Source organism: Argopecten irradians, chromosome 8 (assembly GCF_041381155.1).
Source record: "Argopecten irradians isolate NY chromosome 8, Ai_NY, whole genome shotgun sequence".
Taxonomy (NCBI): Eukaryota; Metazoa; Mollusca; class Bivalvia; order Pectinida; family Pectinidae; genus Argopecten; species Argopecten irradians.
In genome coordinates this window covers 19,712,065-19,735,775 of record NC_091141.1, presented here as the reverse complement: position 1 = coordinate 19,735,775, position 23,711 = coordinate 19,712,065, and the positions used below count along the sequence as shown (strand labels likewise).

The 23,711-nt window shown below is 33.3% G+C and overlaps 2 protein-coding genes across 4 annotated transcripts in view; both read right to left on the bottom strand.

Annotated features, from left to right (window-relative positions):
• LOC138329611 (polycystin-1-like protein 2) overlaps window positions 1-461 on the bottom strand; it is a 33,283-nt gene extending 32,822 nt beyond the window's left edge. For all 3 annotated transcript variants that reach the window (XM_069276701.1, XM_069276702.1, XM_069276703.1), the window contains exon 1: window positions 381-461. In XM_069276701.1, the coding sequence (XP_069132802.1) occupies window positions 381-449 (69 nt within the window). In that variant the 5' untranslated portion in view covers window positions 450-461. The remainder of the gene's footprint in view (window positions 1-380) is intronic.
• On the bottom strand, window positions 452-23,503 carry LOC138329777 (uncharacterized). The gene is made up of 7 exons (XM_069277069.1): window positions 23,382-23,503; window positions 5,891-5,948; window positions 5,440-5,490; window positions 3,617-3,739; window positions 3,248-3,387; window positions 783-986; window positions 452-460 (listed from the first exon to the last, which is right to left on the bottom strand). Exons 2-7 carry the CDS (start codon window positions 5,946-5,948, stop codon window positions 452-454), a joined length of 585 nt encoding a protein of 194 aa, XP_069133170.1. The 5' UTR covers window positions 23,382-23,503.
• Between the last annotated feature and the right edge of the window lie 208 nt (window positions 23,504-23,711).

Genomic DNA, 23,711 nt, shown 5'->3' with positions numbered 1-23,711 from the left:
GCTGTAGATTAACAACATGTACGAGATTCGTTTATATGATAATATGGATAATCAGCTCTAGGTTTTAATAGAATAATAGATAAATCAAACATTTGAAATATCATTTTCTGTAATATCGAAGATTAGGGGTCGCATCTGTACAATAAAACATTTTGTTTTCTGCATTCGGGTTCGGCTTTTGGGTACGCAATTTTTGATCATGTAATAATTAATCACATGTCATATAGCCATCACGAAGTCACAATAAGGCTTTCTGTCCCGCGTACTTGTACGAATAACCTGTTTTATGCGCACTAACAGGTATATTATCCACGACGGGTCTGTAAGTTACGGGAAATATTTCACTGAATCTGAATAAGTGTGGATGAAATTATCTATACCTGATAGATAGTCATAGGACATCCGGTACACAACAGTGATGGAGTCAACAAGAAGATCTGGTACGACATCTCTAGTATATCTGTAAGTATAACAACAGTATAACTGATCAATACAATAAGACCTGGTATGGCATCTCTAGTATATATGTAAGTATGACAACAGTATAACTGATTAGGTGATCTGGAAGCGAAATAATAATAGTGTATTATATCGAAATAATAAGGATAGTGTACTTCATCGCTATAATAATAATAATAGTGTGCTATATCGAAATAATAACAATAATTTGCTTTATCGAAATAATGATAATAATAATGTGCTATATCGAAATAATAAGAATAGTGTGCTGTATCGAAATAATAATCATAGTGTGTTATATCGAAATAATAATAATGGTGTACTTTATCGAAATAATAACAATAATGTGCTTTATCGAAATAATAATGACAGTCTGCTATATCGCTATAATGATTATAAAAGTGTGCTATAACGAAAATAAAGCTGTACAAATACTTTCCATCTTTGAAATCGTTTAAATCAGTTCCAGCATCCATGATATCGCTTGCCTGGACCAGTAACTCTTCCTGTATCCTGCTGACATATCTCTGTTAAAGGAAAATACCCACATGTGTTAAACAGGAGCGGATATTACTTAATTTGTAGATAGTGACTGACATTCCTGTTTGGGTTATGATCATCAAGCCATAGCAAAACAAAACGTTGGAATTATGATTAAAAGAATTTCATTTAAATATTCAACCCATTAATGACTAACTGTATACTATACTCATAATTTTCCCTGAACTACGTCTAAATAGACAGTTAAAGACATTATGTGGTATAATACATAGTAACGGTTTGTGACGTCTAAGTAGACAGTTATAGACATTATGTGGTATAATACATAGTAACGGTTTGTGACGTCTAAGTAGACAGTTATAGACATTATGTGGTATAATACATAGTAACGGTTTGTGACGTCTAAGTAGACAGTTATAGACATAATGTGGTATAATACATAGTAACGGTTTGTGACGTCTAAATAGACAGTTAAAGACATTATGTGGTATAATACATAGTAACGGTTTGTGACGTCTAAGTAGACAGTTATAGACATTATGTGGTATAATACATAGTAACGGTTTGTGACGTCTAAGTAGACAGTTATAGACATTATGTGGTATAATACATAGTAACGGTTTGTGACGTCTAAGTAGACAGTTATAGACATAATGTGGTATAATACATAGTAACGGTTTGTGACGTCTAAGTAGACAGTTATAGACATTATGTGGTATAATACATAGTAACGGTTTGTGACGTCTAAGTAGACAGTTATAGACATTATGTGGTATAATACATGGTAACGGTTTGTGACGTCTAAGTAGACAGTTATAGACATTTTGTGTTATAATACATAGTAACGGTTTTTGACGTCTAAGTAGACAGTTATAGACATTATGTGGTATAATACATGTAGTAACGGTTTGTGACGTCTAAGTAGACAGTTATAGACATTATGTGGTATAATACATAGTAACGGTTTGTGACGTCTAAGTAGACAGTTATAGACATAATGTGGTATAATACATAGTAACGGTTTGTGACGTCTAAGTAGACAGTTAAAGACATTATATGGTATAATACATAGTAACGGTTTGTGACGTCTAAGTAGACAGTTATAGACATTATGTGGTATAATACATAGTAACGGTTTGTGACGTCTAAGTAGACAGTTATAGACATTATGTGGTATAATACATGGTAACGGTTTGTGACGTCTAAGTAGACAGTTATAGAAATTATATGGTATAATACATAGAAACGGTTTGTGACGTCTAAGTAGACAGTTATAGACGTTATGTGGTATAATACATAGTAACGGTTTGTGACGTCTAAGTAGACAGTTATAGACATTATATGGTATAATACATAGTAACGGTTTGAGACGTCCAAGTAGACAGTTATAGACATTATGTGGTATAATACATAGTAACGGTTTGTGAAGTCTAAGTAGACAGTTATAGACATTATGTGGTATAATACATAGTAACGGTTTGTGAAGTCTAAGTAGACAGTTATAAACATTATGTGGTATAATACATGGTAACGGTTTGTGACGTCTAAGTAGACAGTTATAGACATTATATGGTATAATACATAGTAACGGTTTGTGACGTCTAAGTAGACAGTTATAGACATTATGTGGTATAATACATGGTAACGGTTTGTGACGTCTAAGTAGACAGTTATAGACATTATGTGGCATAATAAATAGTAACGGTTTGTGAAGTCTAAGTAGACAGTTATAGACATAATGTGGTAAAATACATAGTAACGGTTTGTGACGTCTAAGTAGACAGTTATAGACATTATATGGTATAATACATAGTAACGGTTTGTGACGTCTAAGTAGACAGTTATAGACATTATGTGGTATAATACATAGTAACGGTTTTTGACGTCTTAGTAGACAGTTATAGACATTATGTGGTATAATAAATAGTAACGGTTTGTGACGTCTAAGTAGACAGTTAAAGACATTATGTGTCATAATACATAGTAACGGTTTGTGACGTCTAAGTAGACAGTTATAGACGTGATGTGGTATAATACATGGTAACGGTTTGTGACGTCTAAGGAGACAGTTAAAGACATTATGTGGTATAATACATAGTAACGGTTTGTGAAGTCTAAGTAGACAGTTATAGACATTATGTGTTATAATACATAGTAACGGTTTGTGACGTCTAAGTAGACAGTTATAGACATTATGTGGTATAATACATAGTAACGGTTTGTGACGTCTAAGTAGACAGTTATAGACATTATGTGGTATAATACATAGTAACGGTTTGTGACTTACAATTGATCTGTCAAGTAAACTGTAGCCAAATCTGACGTGGTCCGCGAGGGCTAGTATTGTCTGATGACTCCGTTCGGTTATGTTGTCTATGCTTTTATGCGTAAACATAGTGACATTATTGTATATCTCCTCGATTACGTCTGTAAACAATATATGCAGTTGAAATACATGTACCATAGCAACTGGATAGTGCTCGATTCGATTTCCGGTCTGACCGGATGATGTCTATCCCTTTTCATTTTAAATGTCATAATAATAAACTGATACTGACAATCAGCATAACATTTTGTAGAGGAGAAAATCTGTTAGAAATATTTATGACATTAATACAAGAATAAATAATTTATTTCCATGACTACAGTGACTTACCAATATTACAGAAATATCCGGTGAAGCCTTCGGTACAGTTACAGATGATTCCTGCCGTCGTTCCATTGGTATCGTTACACGCTATAAAACTGTTGTTACACCCCATCATTACACAATAGTCCACTGTCAAATCAAATAATAGCAGTGAAAAACAAAAATGTTATATATAGTATATAGTAATATAAAGTAATATATAGTAATTTTATGGATGCAGGCATACATTGCCTCTATATCCATATCTATCGTAGTTTAGATTGAATTATCGAAATTAATATTTGATTTGTATATACAGGTAGAGTTCATATTAAGTTCAAATTATTGGTATATGTTATCATATGTTTCGTTTCTCCAAACGGATGACACGTCTATCCCACGGCGGTCTTCGCACTTTGTACAAAAGTTCGCCTACTTCTTTGTCCTGCTTTAACCGAGCTTCCTCTCTTAGTTTGTTCTCGTTCATGTCTTGTTAAATCGTTTCGAATATGTATTGAAGATTTGTTCTTTTTGCCGTTAAGATTTGTGATGTTACGGAATATTGTTATGCATTATATGTTTTGAATATTACAAGAAGAGTGAGCCGAGGAACTTAAACGTTTCAGTATTGGGAGGTCACAAATACAGTAATGCGTCGCTAGATGCACTATATATATTCCGTTGAGACGTAACCTACTAAACCCAATATTGCTGAAGATAGAATGGCAGGGAAGCCATTGCTAAGTATCAGATATACTCTTATCTTTCCTTAATCTTATTGGCAAAATCATTGTTACATTGACGTCGATATATATGTGTTTTCTTTTTTTCTGGTATATCTCCTAGATGTTTCCTTTTGTGAGAATTACCGAGTTTTCATTAACATCAATTTTGAATATCGAAAAATAACTTGAACAATTATTAGCCAATACAATTGAATTAAATTCATTGAATTTAATATGATATTTTATCATTGTCTGACCTGTTGTCGTGATTGCGTGGTTTATTGAATTTAATATGATAATTAAACATTGTCTTACCTGCCGTCGTGACTGCGTGGTTTATTTAATTTTATATGATAATTAAACATTGTCTTACCTGCCGTCGTCATTGCGTGGTTTATTTAATTTTATATGATAATTAAATATGTCTTACCTGCCGTCGTGACTGCGTGGTTTATTTAATTTTATATGATAATTAAATATTGTCTTACCTGCCGCCGTCATTGCGTGGTTTATTGAATTTTATATGATAATTAAACATTGTCGTACCTGCCGCCTTGATTGCGTGGTTTATTGGATTTTATATGATAATTAAACATTGTCTTACCTGCCGTCGTCATTGCGTGGTTTATTGAACTTTATATGATAATTAAATATGTCTTATCGGTCGTCGTGATTGCGTGGTTTATTGGATTTTATCAGATGATTAAACATTGTCTTACCTGTTGCCATGATTGCGTGATATATTGAATTTTATATGATAATTAAACATTGTCTTATCTGCCACCGTGATTGCGTGGTTTATTAAATTTTATAAAATAATTAAACATTGTCTTATCTGCCACCGTGATTGCGTGGTTTATTAAATTTTATAAAATAATTAAACATTGTCTTACCTGCCGTCGTGATTGCGTGGTTTATTAAATTTCACATGATAATTTGACTTTGTCTTACCTGCCTTCGTGATTGCGTGGTTTATTTAATTTTATATAACAATTAAACATTTTCTTACCTGCCGTCGTGATTGCGTGGTTTATTTAATTTTATATGATTATTAAACATTACCTTACTTGCCACCGTGATTGCGTGGTTTATTGAATTTTACAAAATAATTAAATATTGTCTTACCTGTCGTCGTCATTGCATGGTTTCCTTGCAAACAGCAGCAGTAATAAACAGCTGTTTAAAGAGAGATTGGTTGTTAAGCAGACTATTTTGTTCATTTTTTTTTCATTTCTGACATAAATATTACGTAATCACTATATAGATATAATTAACCTCGCCAGACATTACTGTCGGCACCCGCTCGCCGATGGGTCTATTTTGTTATACTATTAGTCTTCCTTATCTCTTTATCACGTGTTTGTTTTATGCATGGCTTTATGAAGTGGCTGACTGTCTTGAAAATTTCACAGTCTATACTATTCACATGGTTAGGATTACTTCGTTGTCTCATAATATAATTTTACACGTATAAAAAGGTCTCAGCTGAATGCCTTAGTAGTAAGTTATTTTTCATTCATTTCGTCATGGTGATGCCGAAACTATCCGAATAACATTATAAACAGACAATACTTACTGACTACAGAAATGATTGCAAAACAAAAGTGTCCCTTAAACAGCATTTGAGTCTTCATCTGAAATGACAAGATAAAAAATCTTATTTACAAATAGGAAGTTCAAAAGCGATGAGCCCACCACAGAGTTTCATTGGTTATCGCAAAAAAAACCACCCACTTTAAAACTTGTGCAAAACGCTGTCAATTATTATTGTTAGTATATTAGAAGATGACAATACGCAGGAAATTACGGTAAAAGTGCAAGAACGAGAAAAACGACAAGTTCACAAATCTAGACCCCCTTTCTGATAATGCAAAGGTAGGGAAGTTTAAATGACCGTCCTTTTTTCAGCATTGTATGCTAATATATTATTGTAATAAATGTAATTCAGGTTTTATGTTTAAAATGTCATGTATTTCACTGATAGTTGCATCAAGTTTTGCCTAATAAGATATTGTCAAGCAATTAATGTTTCATCGTTGAATTTGATGCTATGGAAAACACACGGACCAATCTCTACTTATCGATGGAGCAGCCACGATAATAACTTTAAACGGCTAGGACCTAATTGAAAATGGCCCATCTCCCATGGGGTCGACACATAGGATGCACTACGACGAAACAAACGAATGAAAAACATGTATAGCAATAAATAATTCAGATATAACTAAGTTATGAGGGATGCCTAATTTCATGTGACACGGATAACAATGTAGAGCATAATGAAGAGTCAATAAATCGTATGATACACTGCTACTTCCGGGAGCTGGAACAAGCACGACACAACTAAAGGCATTTGGAAAAAAAAAGATACAATAGATACATAGTATCACCAACAAAGTACACAACAAAATGACAAATCATGGCGAGCTACCAAAGGTCGATGGGACTGTATGTTGTGAAGGGGGACAACTCGTATATACCGCTTAAACTAAATTAATGAAATAAACAAATTTGGAAAGCTGAAATTGTTCAATTATACAAATAGCAAATTATACTATACAAATAGCAAATTATACAAATAGCAAATTATACAAATAGCAAATTATACTATACAAATAACAAATTATATCATACAAATAGCAAATTTTACTATACAAATAGCAAACTATACAAATAGCAAATTATACTATATAAATAACAAATTATACTATATAAATAACAAATTATGCTACATAAATAGCAAATTATGCTATACAAATAGCAAATTATACTTAACAAATAGCAATTCATATATAAGACAAATGCGAATATTATAGCTGTCCTAGCATACGGTTTATCAACGTCTGATACGCCGCTTCTATTTACATTTGTATGAAAGCAATTATATCGACCATCAGTCATGAATATTACAAAACGTCAATTTTGATTGGCGATACATATGTAAAGGGAACGGCCCAATGTTAAAGCCGTGGAGGTTTACGAAAGGCACAGATTCAAAATCCGTCCATGCTCCGATTTATTTCAAAACTTGCAGTGTTAAAGTTATATGTGCCGTAATTTTCATACTCACGAATCAAGATGAGCTTTTAATATGTTATTCATCACCAAAAATTACCAACTTTTTTTAAAATTACAGTACTTTCAATGCATAGGTTTTAATTCTACATGTACAAATAAGAGCTAAAAAATGATTTTTGGCAGTACTGCCAAAAATCATTTATTTACACCAATAGTGAAGTGAAATGAGTACATACGGTGAGACCATGAGGCCAAATTGTGGTCTACAATTTCATTACACATTTTTACAATGTTTTTAGTAATTATAAAGTGACTTCTGCAGGTATGTTTCCATTTAAACATATTTAAGGCATAAAAGCAACATTTTTTCAGTACAAAATTTCTGTGTTATAACTAACGTTTATAAGTCATCTGAAGCCATTTGAATATTTTTTACAGCTTTATTCATCAAACCTTATGGTTTTAAATAAATTAATCATGAAAAAATAGCATGTCAAAATTATCGCCCAGTTACGGCACATATAACTTTAAAGATCAAGGTGTATTATGTTTTCAAATGTGCTTTTCATCTCTTTTGCCTTTTTTGAAAAGACATAAAGGATCTTAAATGATATTTTCTAATAATACTCTGGGTATGTATCAAAAGGACCCTTTTTGTCCATCAATTGAACAATTATTTGATATTTCATTTAATTTTGCTAATGAAAGAAACTTTATTCTTGATTTTGTACCTTTTTATAATGGTTTTTGCTAATAACTTTGACTGAAAATTGAAATTTTCAAGCAAAACAAATATTAATTTTTCACATGATAAAAGATAAGAGTTTGCTCTGAATATTTGGTTTGTATTCGATTTTGTCCACAATTTTAAAAATATGGCATACTTGTAATCTTCATACAGATGCTTTTTGAAAAAAATGAAATCCGGGAAAATAGATTTCAGAGGTAAAATGTAGTCAATTAACTAATTAAAACAAAAAAAGTCAACATTTGTCCTTGGGATTTTGTTACAAAATTATTCATATATACCCTAATTAAAAAATAAGGAATGGTAGAACATAATCTATATACTCTTAAGTTAGCGCATTTGTATTTTTGCATTTCTCCTAACAGTACAAAAAGGCATAACAACTAGATATGCTCCTAGGTGAAACAAACGGTTTATTCTTTGGAGAAGCAACTTTTTGAAATGAAAATATGAAGTAGTATAGTTTTAGAGGGATAACTAGTAACACTTTATATATGTAAAGTTTAAAGAAAATTGGGCTTTGGACAGTTTCTATGGGATTTGCCATTGCCTTTGCCATTATTAGAAAGGAAGTGTTGGCATATATACGACATAATATGTGTGGTAATATTATATTTAACAGTACCATGGCATTCATACAGGTATTTAATTAACAGTATGTGCAGCTGTAAAGATGTCATAGCAAAAGACCATGGTGCGACGAGTTCAAGGCCAATATCGCATGTAATCATTTTCCAAATGTCGTACAAACCATCAGTCAGGCGTAGTAATATTTAAGTTTCTATTAGCCATAAAACCTACGACCTAATTCGTCCTGCTCTATTGAACGTGTCTATTAAACATATCAGTTACATTGTAAAGAGATCTGATCAATAGGATATGAATAAAAAGTAGATCATATCTATACAAAAAATGACGTCGAGATAATTGCTCACAGAGATAGGTTAGAATAACTAATGCTTTGGTGTCTTTAATGCAGCACATTTCCCGATAAAAAGTCGGTAATCATAAATAAGAAATGGTAGTTAAGTATTGTATAAAATAAGATGTCTGTAAATTATTTAAATATAAAAGCATAACATGTCATTTTACAGAAAGTACAACCATCTATAGGTTAATTAATGTTATCATTGACACAGTATTGGTGAAATACTTTTCTTCTAGATATTTCGTTTATATAGGGATTGTATATCGTTTTTATGTTAACGATGCTTGTATGGAGCTATTCCTCTAAGAATATATTCTATGGGGCGCGTTTGAATATATTCTTAGAGGAATTGCTCCATACAAGCATGGTTAACATAAAAACGAAATCCAATTCCTATATTTACACTCACACGACTTTTTATTTATATTTTATGCAATAAAATAGTCATTTGAAAGTGACGTAATTATTCCATAAAAGTCGGTCAAAAGTGGGAGGAGCTTGCTCAATTGAACAGCGAATGATGACGCTTCACGTAAGGAAGAATTATTCATCCGCGACGACAAAAAAGTTCAATATTTTAGTGTAAAATAAACATGACAAACAAAGTCAATTTCAGAGATATTTTTATTTAATCAGATCAGAACTTTAAATATATATTCAATTTTGCTAAAAGTTAATATATAGCGTAATAACATAAAGAATTTGTACACGACCACATGTGTGAACTCGGTGACCGTTATTGTGCAGCGAGGCGAAGCTGACGCACGCTTACACACTTTAGTTTGCCGAAGTTGTCAAAACACCGATTTTCAAGTAGCTCAATGTGTTTGAGATGTCGTCTGACTTGACGATATTACATCCTTGGGAGCCATGTGATTATATAATCTACGCTTAGATCCATATCGCCATCGATAGATGAAACAAATTCACTTGTGTTCGATGGATACAGTGTATTTGTGGTGACGCGTAACTGTCAACACGTGGATTATTAGCGGTGCATGTTTTATAATACACATGATTAAATACTCAAAGAACAAACACAAGAGGATATGTTTATAACTGACCTCTATCAGAGGGTCTCACACCCGTCCACCCCAAAGGCTGGATCGTAGGACGAACATAGGCACAGAGGTAATGTTTACATTTGACACCCATCATTTTTAACAAAAATGAAAGTACGTCGCCCCGGTCGGGATATTTTTCCGTTTCTTTATACAATTAATTTAAAAATTGTTTGAATCATATATAAATATAAAACATGTATATATTGTTTACATTTTTCCAAAATTCTATGAAAAACAACTATATACACGTAATGTTGCGTCAAAATGTAAACAAAGCCATGTGTTTCTCTTTTTTTTTAAATAGTCCTTTTACGTAGCACAGAACATTTCCTTACGCAAGTTCAAAGTTCAATGTTACCATGCAGTTATGGTAAACAAAATCGGCTAGTATTAGCGTATAGTGACCAAGCCTAGCAAGTGTAAATATATTACAATATAATTAAAATATGTGACGTTATGATCGAAATGTACATTATTGTAGATATGGTGAAATAAAAAATAAGATAGCATATATTACATTATAGTGGATATGGTAAAATGAAAAGTTAAATATATTACATTATAATTAATTTTCTCTTTGTTTCTAGCTTTCTGATTGGCCTATTCATTTTTTTTTAATTTGACGATGAAAAAAAAAATCCGAGAATTGCGCGGAAACCCGACGTTATCGTGACGTCACAATAAAAACATTGACGTTGCGTATCGATTTGGAAAAATAATCCCTTGGAAAAAAATCTATGGAATCGTACGCGTAAACGTATTTCATTTTATAAAGTAGCCTGGAAAATTCATTATAAGCATTGAAGTCACTATTTTTTATTTTCATCGGGCTATGAAATAAATGTTGTTTGCAAACTTTAGTGAGAATCTGCTACGCGGATTCACACAGTTTGCAAACAAAATTTTAATGCTATGAAATAAATTTTGTTTCATACCCGATGAAATTAAAAAATAGTGACTTCAATGCTTAAATGATGAATGTGGAAAAACGAAAAGTTATATATTTAATAAGCATTAAATTGCCTTCTTGTGGGATTTTTGGTCGTATACTTCTCCCATGATTTTGGACAAATTAATCTTAAGATGGATGTGGTAAAATAAAAAGTAATATATACGAGATAATTAAAAATGAAAGAAATAATATATTACATTTTTATGGATGTTTAAGGAAATTCACAAGAGATAAAATGGAAACGTAAAGTTGTTCATACAAAGCGTAATTGCGCACACATTTATATTTATGATGAACTATTCCTTTACATTATAACAAGATTAAGCCCAGTATTAGCTGCGGTACATGAGTTATGAATAGGTCTTGTTGAGCATCTATTAGTATTCCGAGGTCAGGACATTGGCGCTAATTTATAATTCCGCTTAATGTATTTTTACTTTAATTGTAATGACCTTCTCTATCATTATATTCATAATAAGATTGATGGTATTTTAATCACTCCTCATAAATATTGATTTAATGTTCATAGCATGGCTAGGAGGATGGTGTCATTATAAATGCAAGGGGCGAGGAAAATATGAAATCGTTCGAGTTTAGGATACTGTAACATCCTGCTTAGATTGTACGTTTGATATAATATAAGTACAAATGTACTCTAAATTCTGCAATGTATCTTATCATGAAATTGCTGAGGCTGATGACCTTAACCATGTGTGACAAAACATGTTTACAGACAGCTTTCTATGGGGATCATATACCCCCTCAAGTGTATTGTTTTTGTTTACACAATAACGACATTTTTGATGGCTCTTCAGAAATACAAATTCTATATATATAATGTTCTTTGTTTTGAAGTTGAAATGATGACACATTCGATTGTTGTTTTAATTGTAAACGTTTCAGTTAGCGATAATACAGTTTCAAAAGGGAGTTTTATAAAGTCCGGTCAAAAGGGACTTTTGTAAAATCCGTCCAAGGGGTTTTTATAAAGTCCGGTCGAAAGGTTTTTTTTATAAAGTCCGGTCAAAAGGGGGTTTTATAAAGTCCGGTCTAAAGGAACTTTTGTAAAGTCCGGTCAAAGGGACTTTTATAAAGTACGGTCAAAAGGGACTTTTGTAAAGTCTGGTCAAAAGGGGGTTTTATAAAGTCCGGACAAAAAGGGGGTTTTATAAAGTCCGGTCAAAAGGGACTTTTGTAAAGTCCGGTCCAACAAGCGTTCCTTTTACATGTTATATATACTATTAAAAAAAGTGGTATGGCTATTTGGTGACAAAATTATATGCTAATCCCATTTCTAATCAACACTTTATTTCATATTTTGCCAAAATACAATCAACACAACAATATGCGACTCAACAGCAATACCGTAGGTTAGGCCTGATGCATACACACTTTTTATCAACTAAGTTATGTTCAAGTATACTTAAAAAGTGACGTATAAGCATACAAAAAACACCACTAGTTTAAACAAAGTCAAAGACCACCTTAAACAAACAGACCCCGAAGAGCACACCAACCTCGAGATAAAACATATCGGTATTTCCTTACAATGTTTAAATTTCAAAAGAAATATTTCCCCAGTATTAATTTTGTCCAGCAGTACTTGGAATTCTTAGAATCAATAACATCTTGGGGTAGACTGTCTCATTTGGCAATTACACATAAAAACGTTTTCCTTTTTTCTAGTCGCCAACGTTTCTTGAATAGTTTATCTGTATGTCCTCATGTTAAGCTGTTGGAATGATTTTTGTGTTACACGATTATCATAAATATTGCTTATATCCTTGAATGTATTGATCAAATCTCCATGATGTTAAAGTGAAGTTATGTTTAATCGTTGGGGGTATTCTGGATAAGTTAGATTTTTAAATCCTGGTATCATCTTCTTTGCTCTTCGTTGGACATGCTCCAATAGATTAATTTTACTTAACAAGGGCTCCTCACACGTGAAGCATATTCTAAATGAGGTTCGACAAGTGCTTTAAATAATAGTCTAAGCATTTTTTCATCTATATCTATGTAGTCTACGTAAAAGTACTTCTAATGCATCCTGGAATAGTATTGTCCCTATTTACGCCGTGTTGAATGTGCGCTGCAAAGATGAAATCTGCATCACCCATTACATTGATGTGTTTTGCTGATTGTTTCCATTTATTTGATTATCTCTCCTACTATCCATGTACTATTTCTTTCTGTTTTATTCTTGTGTTTTCTCGACCAAACTTTACATTTGTCTGGATTGAATTTATATAGCCATGTATCCAGCCATTTCTTTTTTTTTGGATATCATTTTGTATACTTTTTATATTCCTACCACTTCTTATTTCTCTGAAGAGTACTTTTTATTATCCTCGAATAGTGGAGTCCGGAACGTCTGGTAATTCATTAATATAAATAACAAAGAAAAAGGCTCCAAGTACACTTCCTGATGGGATACCTCTGGTAACTGGATGAGTGTGTGAAGACATCGGTTTCTGAGAAAATCTTTGATCCTTCTAATAATCCGTTTGCTGATTCCATATCCTTCACATTTTTTTCGAAGAAATCGCCTATGTACAAATGTAGGACTTTATCACACGCTTTTCAATTATTTTAATTTTCATATTTAATTATCTTATAGAACATGATTATATTCATTTTTCGTTTACTGAAAGTTAGCATTTCGTTGCCAAATTTTACTTTCTTCCTATATAATTCTTTATATATAATTTTTATTCAACAATATCATCTTCGTGATATACCGATATTTACAACCTAAATTGTTGTTGTTGCTGTTCTTGGTTCTAGTATCTTTTTTTATTGCTGCGTGTGTAGATTACTAATGCTTCTGTATGAAAATATTAACCTATACTTATGTTTTAATGTTGATATTTTAAGGTTATGTCCCAAGAATAGCGCCAATGTGCCAATGATTCAGGTAAGAGATATTCGACTTCAGATACAGCTTTTTTTTCTATCTAGGAAGTCACTGAAGACAAACAAGCGTCGGCAGAAACCACCATAACGCCTACCTGCAAAGAACTACTATTACAATAAATAAGTAAAATAAATAAATAGAATAAACAAAAAATAAAAATGAAAAATAAATTGACGTTTTGATGTCAACTCCAAAATTGCTCTTAAATTGTGAGAAAGAGATGAATTCAATAACTACCTATTCAAAATTACATTTTCAGGCTCCAAAAATTGTCGTTGACCTATCGTAACAACTAGTAATAATATATAAGGTGAATAAAGTGGCCCCTCCGGACGCAGATCAATAATCCTGAAACGACTAATTGTAAACGACCAACGTTAAATTGGAATTCGTTTCGCCACAGCAGGCACTACGAACGGTATTAAATGGTCAATGGACCAAGCTATGAAATACTTATTGTATTAATTAGCACTATGACTAGCTGTGTCTTAGAATTATGGGACAATGTATGAGCACCTAAATAATGGCTTTACGAACCATATGCATGATTGGAATGATAGGGCATAAGGTCAGTGATAATTTTTATATTTGTTTGTGTTTTTCAGAGATCCTATGTCATATACCAAGGAAATGAGATACTGACTAAAGGTCGGATATGGCGAGACACCAATTAATGGTCTGTCGTACATCACATTACAGAACATTAGCTTCCCATATACATGTATACGGTAAAGGTTAAAACTGTTCACGATGTGATTATCTTTGCATAGTCCATCTATAGTCTTGCTTTTCTCATATCTTAGTCGAATGGAATGAATTAAAGCGAAACAAGCAAACGTTTTCACGATGCTAGTGATTCTGTTTTCCAGTAATATGAGGCCAAAGAGTTAATGTCCTACGGTGATGTTGCTATTCCGTAACGCAATTAAAATTTATCAAATAACCCAGAGACGCGGAGACAAAAAATACCCGTTTATTTTAATTAATTGAAAGTTCATTCACTATTCAAATTTAATACATCGTTTTACGGTTTGATAGCCGTGCTTAAACCATGTTCGCATCACAAGTCGTGTGTTAATAGTTAAATGCCTTGGAGGAATACTGAATTCACGACAAGGTATCATCCTTATGAGTTTCATATTCGGTATACATTTTTTGAACCCCTTCTCCAAGTTATATATATGTACTCAATTAGCTGTCTGGTTTGTTTAGGTAGGCTCATAATACTTTGATATGCCTTTAACTATCAGGTTAAACATGGTATTATCATTTTGATAGCTACATATTTGAACCTGGAAGCACTTATTAATGTTATAATTACTATTTTGTAAATTATGTATTATAACTTTGTTTGAGATATGGATATACAGGAACGTTACATGCTTGCGTCTTTAAATTATCTTATTAAATCTTATCAAATGTTCAGTTACACTGGAAAATATTCCGAATTTACATATTACAGAGTTATCATCACTTGCGGGTAGGTATTGACTGTGACGTCATGTGTTTGCGAGCGCAACGTCGTACGTTTCGGAGAAAACGACGTGAATTGCCCTCACAAAATAATGACTTAACAATCGATACCTACCCGCAAGGGAGCTAACACTGCTTTATACAAAGACGGAATAGCAACTTTCTCAATGAGGATAGGACTAATTACTTCACCGATTTATCTAGTTTTATCCTCTCCAAAGACAGACACGAGATTATACAGTACAATATCGCGGTGTTAATAAGAAAATGTTTGGGTTTTTTTGTCAGTTAAATGAAGCATTCGAATTGTTCAAATTGATTTTGCTTACGAAACAAAACATAAATCAGAAGAAAAAATCATCAGAATTTGATATCTTGCATTATCATTTTTTTATCGTATTCGATATCAAATGACAAGCCAAATTAACATGCCACATGCGTCCGTATGACACGGGAGGCATTTGTCATCGGTATCTGTATATGATGACATGTTAGGGAGGAGTTTTGTTTTTATTTATTAATTATTGATATTGACACAAAAACTAATTGAGTTACTAAGCATTAGGGGTATAAAACTTAGGGTACCGCACTCTCATACATACTATTATAGAGTGGAGAATGTCGGCATGTAATGATATATGTACATATAAACCATGAAACAAAGGAACATGTTTCTCAATAGTTCGTGTATATTGTCTCGTACATTTTTGGTTGTTCCTATAATTATTCTCACATTCAATTCACAAACTGACTATATCCTCTGTCGATTGACAAAAACGTCTAATAATTAATTAGATACAAGGTAATCATTTATCATTTTCATTGATTTGTACTCAAACCATAATTCTAACGGTTTATCTATTTTTTCATCAATTCATTAAGTACTTATAAGCGATGGGGATATATTGATAACACGTTGTGGCTTATATTATGGCTGATTAAAACGTGTATCCACACGCGCTAATATCAAAACTTAACCATGCATGTAAACAGAGCATATATTATAGAGCATGGCAGTGGTATCAGATACACAAATCAATTGATCATTGAGTATGATTAAATATAAATGTATACACTGAAAAAATATTGATGGTTGAACAATCGTGCTTGATACGCGAAATCATGCATATCAATATGCAGTCTCAGGTGATAAAACCCCTTTCACGTTTTTGATGCCCAGGGTTTGGGACATCATGTCATAAGACTAAGGTCAGGTCGGCGTCCCTTCTGAGTTAAAGGATATTAAATATGAGGGTCAATATTTTCTGTTTTAAATTTAAAAAAATAATAAACCCAACCTTCAAAACCCCGTAATATTATACTATGTATGGATATACATGATTTTTCTCTGGTATATTTTAGTACCAGATGAACGTAGTACATAATTGGGGTACAGTGAACTTTTTTGACTGTAAATAAAAAGAACTAATGCCTATCGGTCATGTCTACCAGGGAGCCCAAATTGACTCCTTCTGCTGTCTGTCGTGTTGTAGCATGTTACTGTCTGTCGCCTAAGCTGATTGTTTAACAAATCCGCCTGTTTCCATTTACTCCGATGGGCTGCATGTATATGATGGATGCAGTTAATTAGAATATACTGCAATCCTGGCCGCTCTGTACAGACAATCAGCGGTGTATGTAATCTAGTTCATCTCCAGTTCAATATATGTAGCGCATTTCGTATTGTACTAGATCAGACCAAGAATACATTACTTTTGACTAGAATAAAGGCTGACTTTACTGGTATATCTGATGAAACGAACTGTAGCTCGCCAGGTGTACCATGATATATCAAAATCGTTCTTTATTGGCGCAGACCTTAATTGTGGTCTTGTATTTTGATATTGAGTCATTTTGTCTGAATGACTGTTTTGGTAATACAGCAGAATGTGATTAAGAAGGTAAAAGCACATCGCAATTATATATGTACAAATGTTGTTATGCCACATTAGGTACTTAGACCTCACACCTCCCACCAATTATGTACATATATATGTAATGTCACATAGGGTACCAAGACCTCGCAACTCCCATCAATTATAAACATATGTAATTTGTACCACATTAGGTACTTAGACCTCACACCAATTATGTAAATATGTATGGAATGCCACCCTGTGTACTAAGACCTCACACCTCCCACCAATTATGTACATTTGATTGTAATGCCACATCTAATGCTTAGGCCTCACACCTTCCACCTATTATGTATTTATGTATGTAATGTCACATAGGGCACTTAAGCCTCACACCTTCCACCAATTATGTACATTAATTATGTACATTTGATTGTAATGCCACATCTAATGGTTAGGCCTCCCACCTCCCACCAATTATGTATTTGTTTATGTAATGCAACATTGGGTACTTTCACCTCACACCTTCCACCAATTATGTACATACGTATGTTATGCCACTTGGGAACTTAGACCTCACTCCTCACCACAATTATGTACATATGTATGTAATGCCACCTTGGGTACTTGGGCCCCACATCTCCCACCAATTATGTACATATGTAGTTATGCCACATTTGGTACTTGGGCCTCACACCAATTATATACATACATAGTTATGCCACATTGCCACATTGGGTACTTAGACCTCCCACCAATTATGTACATATGTAGTTTTGCCACATTGGGTACTTAGACCTCCCAACAAATATGTACATATGTAGTTTTGCCACATTGGGTACTTAGACCTCCCACCAATTATGTACATATGTAGTTTTGCCACATTGGGTACTTAGACCTCCCACCAATTATGTACATATGTAGTTATGCCACATTGGGTACTTTCACCTCACACCAATTATGTACATATGTAGTTTTGCCACATTGGGTACTTAGACCTCCCACCAATTATGTACATATGTAGTTTTGCCACATTGGGTACTTAGACCTCCCACCAATTATGTACATATGTAGTTTTGCCACATTGGGTACTTAGACCTCCCACCAATTATGTACATATGTAGTTTTGCCACATTGGGTACTTAGACCTCCCACCAAATATGTACATATGTAGTTTTGCCACATTGGGTACTTAGACCTCCCACCAATTATATACATATGTAGTTATGCCACATTGGGTACTTAGACCTCCCACCAATTATGTGCATAAGTAGTTATGCCACATTGGGTACTTAGACCTCCCACCAATTATGTACATATGTAGTTTTGCCACATTGGGTACTTAGACCTCCCACCAATTATGTACATATGTAGTTTTGCCACATTGGGTACTTAGACCTCCCACCAAATATGTACATATGTAGTTTTGCCACATTGGGTACTTAGACCTTCCACCAAATATATACATATGTAGTTATGCCACATTGGGTACTTAGACCTCCCACCAATTATGTACATATGTAGTTTTGCCACATTGGGTACTTAGACCTCCCACCAATTATGTACATATGTAGTTTTGCCACATTGGGTACTTAGACCTCCCACCAATTATGTACGTATGTAGTTTTGCCTCATTGGGTACTTAGACCTCCCACCAAATATGTACATATGTAGTTTTGCCACATTGGGTACTTAGACCTTCCACCAAATATGTACATATGTAGTTTTGCCACATTGGGTACTTAGACCTTCCACCAATATATACATATGTAGTTATGCCACATTGGGTACTTAGACCTCCCACCAATTATGTACATATGTAGTTTTGCCACATTGGGTACTTAGACCTCCCACCAATTATGTACATATGTAGTTTTGCCACATTGGGTACTTAGACCTCCCACCAATTATGTACATATGTAGTTATGCCACATTGGGTACTTAGACCTCCCACCAATTATGTACATATGTAGTTTTGCCACATTGGGTACTTAGACCTCCCACCAAATATGTACATATGTAGTTTTGCCACATTGGTACTTAGACCTCCCACCAATTATGTACATATGTAGTTTTGCCACATTGGGTACTTAGACCTCCCACCAATTATGTACATATGTAGTTTTGCCACATTGGGTACTTAGACCTCCCACCAATTATGTACATATGTAGTTTTGCCACATTGGGTACTTAGACCTCCCACCAATTATGTACATATGTAGTTTTGCCACATTGGGTACTTAGACCTCCCACCAATTATGTACATATGTAGTTTTGCCACATTGGGTACTTAGACCTCCCACCAAATATGTACATATGTAGTTTTGCCACATTGGGTACTTAGACCTCCCACCAATTATGTACATATGTAGTTTTGCCACATTGGGTACTTAGACCTCCCACCAATTATGTACATATGTAGTTTTGCCACATTGGGTACTTAGACCTCCCACCAATTATGTACATATGTAGTTTTGCCACATTGGGTACTTAGACCTCCCACCAAATATGTACATATGTAGTTTTGCCACATTGGGTACTTAGACCTCCCACCAATTATGTACATATGTAGTTTTGCCACATTGGGTACTTCACTCCTCCAGCCATATGGTCTGGTAGTGGTTATTGAGGATCACTAATCAGAGGATGTATCCACTGTTATTGAATTACTTTATGCAAAACCTATCTGCAAATTATTAATTCTATTGACTGATTTTCCAGTTGTATCATCTCTTCAAGGGAATATGAATGCCTTCTGTGGTAATAATAATGGTTAATGTAAATGTACGTCAAACATAATTAAACATTAAACAGTTAAATAAGTTACACATGCTATGAGGAATGTATTAAATAGACAGAAACATGTTAGAGAATGTTCCTAAATGTCGATAAGTTGTAACCATTGGGTGAATTAAATCGTTAACCAACCATTACTTTTTGTACAAATAGTGAAATGAGCCCTATAAGTCAGAGGGGTTGGTTCATTTAGTCAAACTTATTTTCCGATCGGTGGATTTTGTGCACATGTATAACATAATAGTGTATATAGAATTAACAATATTAATGATACTAATTAATATGTACTACACATTTGTGAATTTAATCCATAACTACAGTACGTGGTATCCTTGTGTCAGGTTGTAAGCCTGATACGTGTTTGCTATACGAGATTTTGTAATATTTACTAAGTGAGCTAGCTAAACCATACAGCCCCCACATTCTCTTGTTAGGAATATCCTGTTCGTGCCTATTACTTTATTTGTAATGAATTGTATTACTTTGTTTGTAATAATTTGTGCATTACTATTACTTTGTTTATAATGACTTGTACATCACTATTCCTTTTTGTGTGATGATTTGTACATTGCTATTACTTTGTTTGTAAGGATTTGTACGTCACTATTACTTTGTGTGTTGACTTGTACGTCACCAGACTTTCTTTGTTATGACTTGTAAAATACTATTTCTTTGTTTGTAATGATTTGCACATCACTGTTGTATTTTGTTATGACTTGTACATCACTATAACTTTGTTGTAGTTATTTGTAAATCACTATTACTTCTTTGTAATGACTTGTACATCACTATTACTTTCTTTGTAATGACTGGTACATCACTATTACTTTGTTTGTTGACTTGTACATCATTATTACTTTGTTTGTAACGACTATTGCTTTAGGTGACAAGTATCTGAACAAAAAATTCCCTGTCTGACACTCTGTGTGGAAAAATCTTTGAATGCGGAATATATCAAGAATATTGGTTATGAAAGTTAAATTCGCATTATGAGTGGCAAATCCCTCTACCACATAATATTATATGAAGCTCGTTTGACTGTTTCTACATTTATAAAAATTTAAACCGTGCAATTGTATTAGTTAAAGTTAAAGGTAGATAGATAAGCAAGTTGCTGTCACTTTTTAATTCATTTGTCTGAGATATGTCCCTTCAATATCTTGTATTTGATATCCAAAACACATTTTCTTACTGTCATAAAATGCAAGGATACAAACTTTTAACTTCAAAACTTATATATACACACATTTAAATTATCATACTATACAGTTAATAAGCAACTGATCTTTGAAGAAAATTATTGATATCAAATTGAAGAAAATATGACGATTACACAAAGTATGTATTTATAACCCATTTATGCATGCATGTCTTTTGAAAAAAAGGATGTCACATTCATTCCATATGCACAATCGATCAAAAACATTAAGATGAAGGAACTTGTAAAAATTAAAGTTGTCTGCATCTAAGATATACAATTAGCACGATTAATAATAAGGTAAAGGTCACACGCTATATTAAATGGTGACCTTTTACAGCTGGCTCGGCATGGCCTTAAATACTGTATTTGCTATAAAAGCATGAAAACATCTTTTTTCTTTTGCATGGAAAGCTATATTTAAAAAAAAAATCTTTATTTATAGCCTATAGTCACAGGATTAGTAAGAGTGTAATTTCTTGTGACGTATTATTTTTTCAAAGTAAATTATCCTGTCAAAGAAAATTTACTGAACGAATTAGCGACACGAATTTTGATCCTATTATTTCTGCAAAATTTTGCTGAATATCTATTCATTATTTATAATGAGAAGATATGCAGTACAATTTGCAGTTAGACTAGGACCAAATGCGGGTCGCAAATTCATTTTTCACGTTCACTTTGAAAAAATAATGCTTCCTAGAAAAACAAGTAAACCGAAGCTTAAAAATCAATTACATTATTCACATAATTATTTTAAAAGTCCATCAGTGAAGGTCCTTTTTGCATTTATGGCAGTTTCTTATATGAATAAGTATGAAATCGATATTTTTTTGAAGATGAGAAAAATTATAGAACATGATATCATTCCCAAAGCAAATGCATCAATGTTCCTCTTCCTCCTTCGCAAAACGTGTACCTTTCCGTCTCACTCATTTTAACTATTCTGTGAAGAAGTTGGAATAAATTATCCAATGTTGTCAGCTGTAAAGTTCCTTAGAATGAAGTCCAGAACTAAGGAAATATAAACATGTACAACGTCCTGTCAGGAATCTTACTTTATTCGTTATGTACTTCAGTAATTTAGGAATCGACGTAATATCAAACTAACTTACGTTGTATTAAACACTTGTCCGACGCTAATAACGTACCGATATAGCCTAGGGACGAGAAATTAGAATGCATAAATATGGAAAAAAGACATCATAAACCTATCTACAAGTAAATCAACACCTCAAGATGGCATCCCGATAATTATTGACATATTTCACTCTTATCATTAGTGTGAAAATTAAATGAAAGAACATTTCATAGACGACTTACTTCATGGCTCTCGGAAATGTATCCAACCTTTCCTAACGAGCAACAGCAGAGCTTTCAATTTTTAAGGTTGGTTGTCAAATAACGTCATTTATTATTCAATTTAAGAAACATTCTACGTCAAAACTAACAACATAGCAAAAGGTATGTGTTGCTTCTCTCGGCATAAAGAAAGCGTTTATATCGTGTGGCATGAGGGCCTCGTTCAAAAACTGAAGAAAAAGGTATTCATACCGTCATCAACAGCACCTACTCATATCTATAAAGCACTGTTCTGTATAATGGTACTAAGTCCCGATAGAGTGACATGAATCGTGAAACAAGGAAGGATTTTACATGTATTAGTATCACTCATCTACATTGACGACTCTCTGATAAACCACGTGATGTAATTAGTTTTAGAATTAATGGCATCTATCTAGTAATGGCTCATGTTGTCTACCAGACAATCATACTCTTGGGGCGTTTAAACTTTAAAATATGGTAATAAGTATGACTAATCAAAGGTGGTGGGATGATTCAAATGCCTAAACGTTTATTACATCTCCTCCTGAAGATGAAGGTTGGAAGAAATAGTTTGCCTTCTTTTGGCGAAAACCCGTTTATATTAACAATATTGTGATAATCCTTTTGATTAAGCATTCGAAATGGCTATTACACGCATTCCCTTTAGTGTTACTGTCTGTGCGATATAGACTTTCACCAGCTTTAGAAATCTTCAATTTTAAAACCATTAACCAGAAAGAATTATAACAGTATTATAGAAAGGAAAGTATTCTAATGTTGCTTGTACTTACAGTTCGTGGTAGGCAGTTAGTCCATTATCCAGTAGAATATTTCATGGAACTACATGTATAACTCTCCTAAAGACTCCACCAGTGTCATCAGCCTATTTGTGCATGTGATATGATAAGGGGTGGTAGACTACGCTGTCATACCTTATTGAACATTGTCAGAGACACCGTCACACCCCACTTACACTGTAGCAGTGACAGATAGCTGCCACACCAGCAGTTGTAGGGTATTAGAACAAACCTTGGGTGTTATGCATAGATAAAAAAGGAATGTTTTATAGTATTAGATACATAATTGATATCACCTGCATATGTGATTAAAATCATCAATTT

Bases quoted from the DNA above. Each gene is read 5' to 3' on its own strand.
- LOC138329777 (XM_069277069.1), bottom strand. From the start codon at position 5,948: ATGAAGACTCAAATGCTGTTTAAGGGACACTTTTGTTTTGCAATCATT. The intron at 5,491-5,890 runs GTAAGTATTGTC...CTCTTTAAACAG, and splicing joins TGCAATCATTTCTGTAGTCA to CTGTTTATTACTGCTGCTGT. The intron at 3,388-3,616 runs GTAAGTCACTGT...TATTGTTTACAG, and splicing joins CGGATATTTCTGTAATATTG to ACGTAATCGAGGAGATATAC.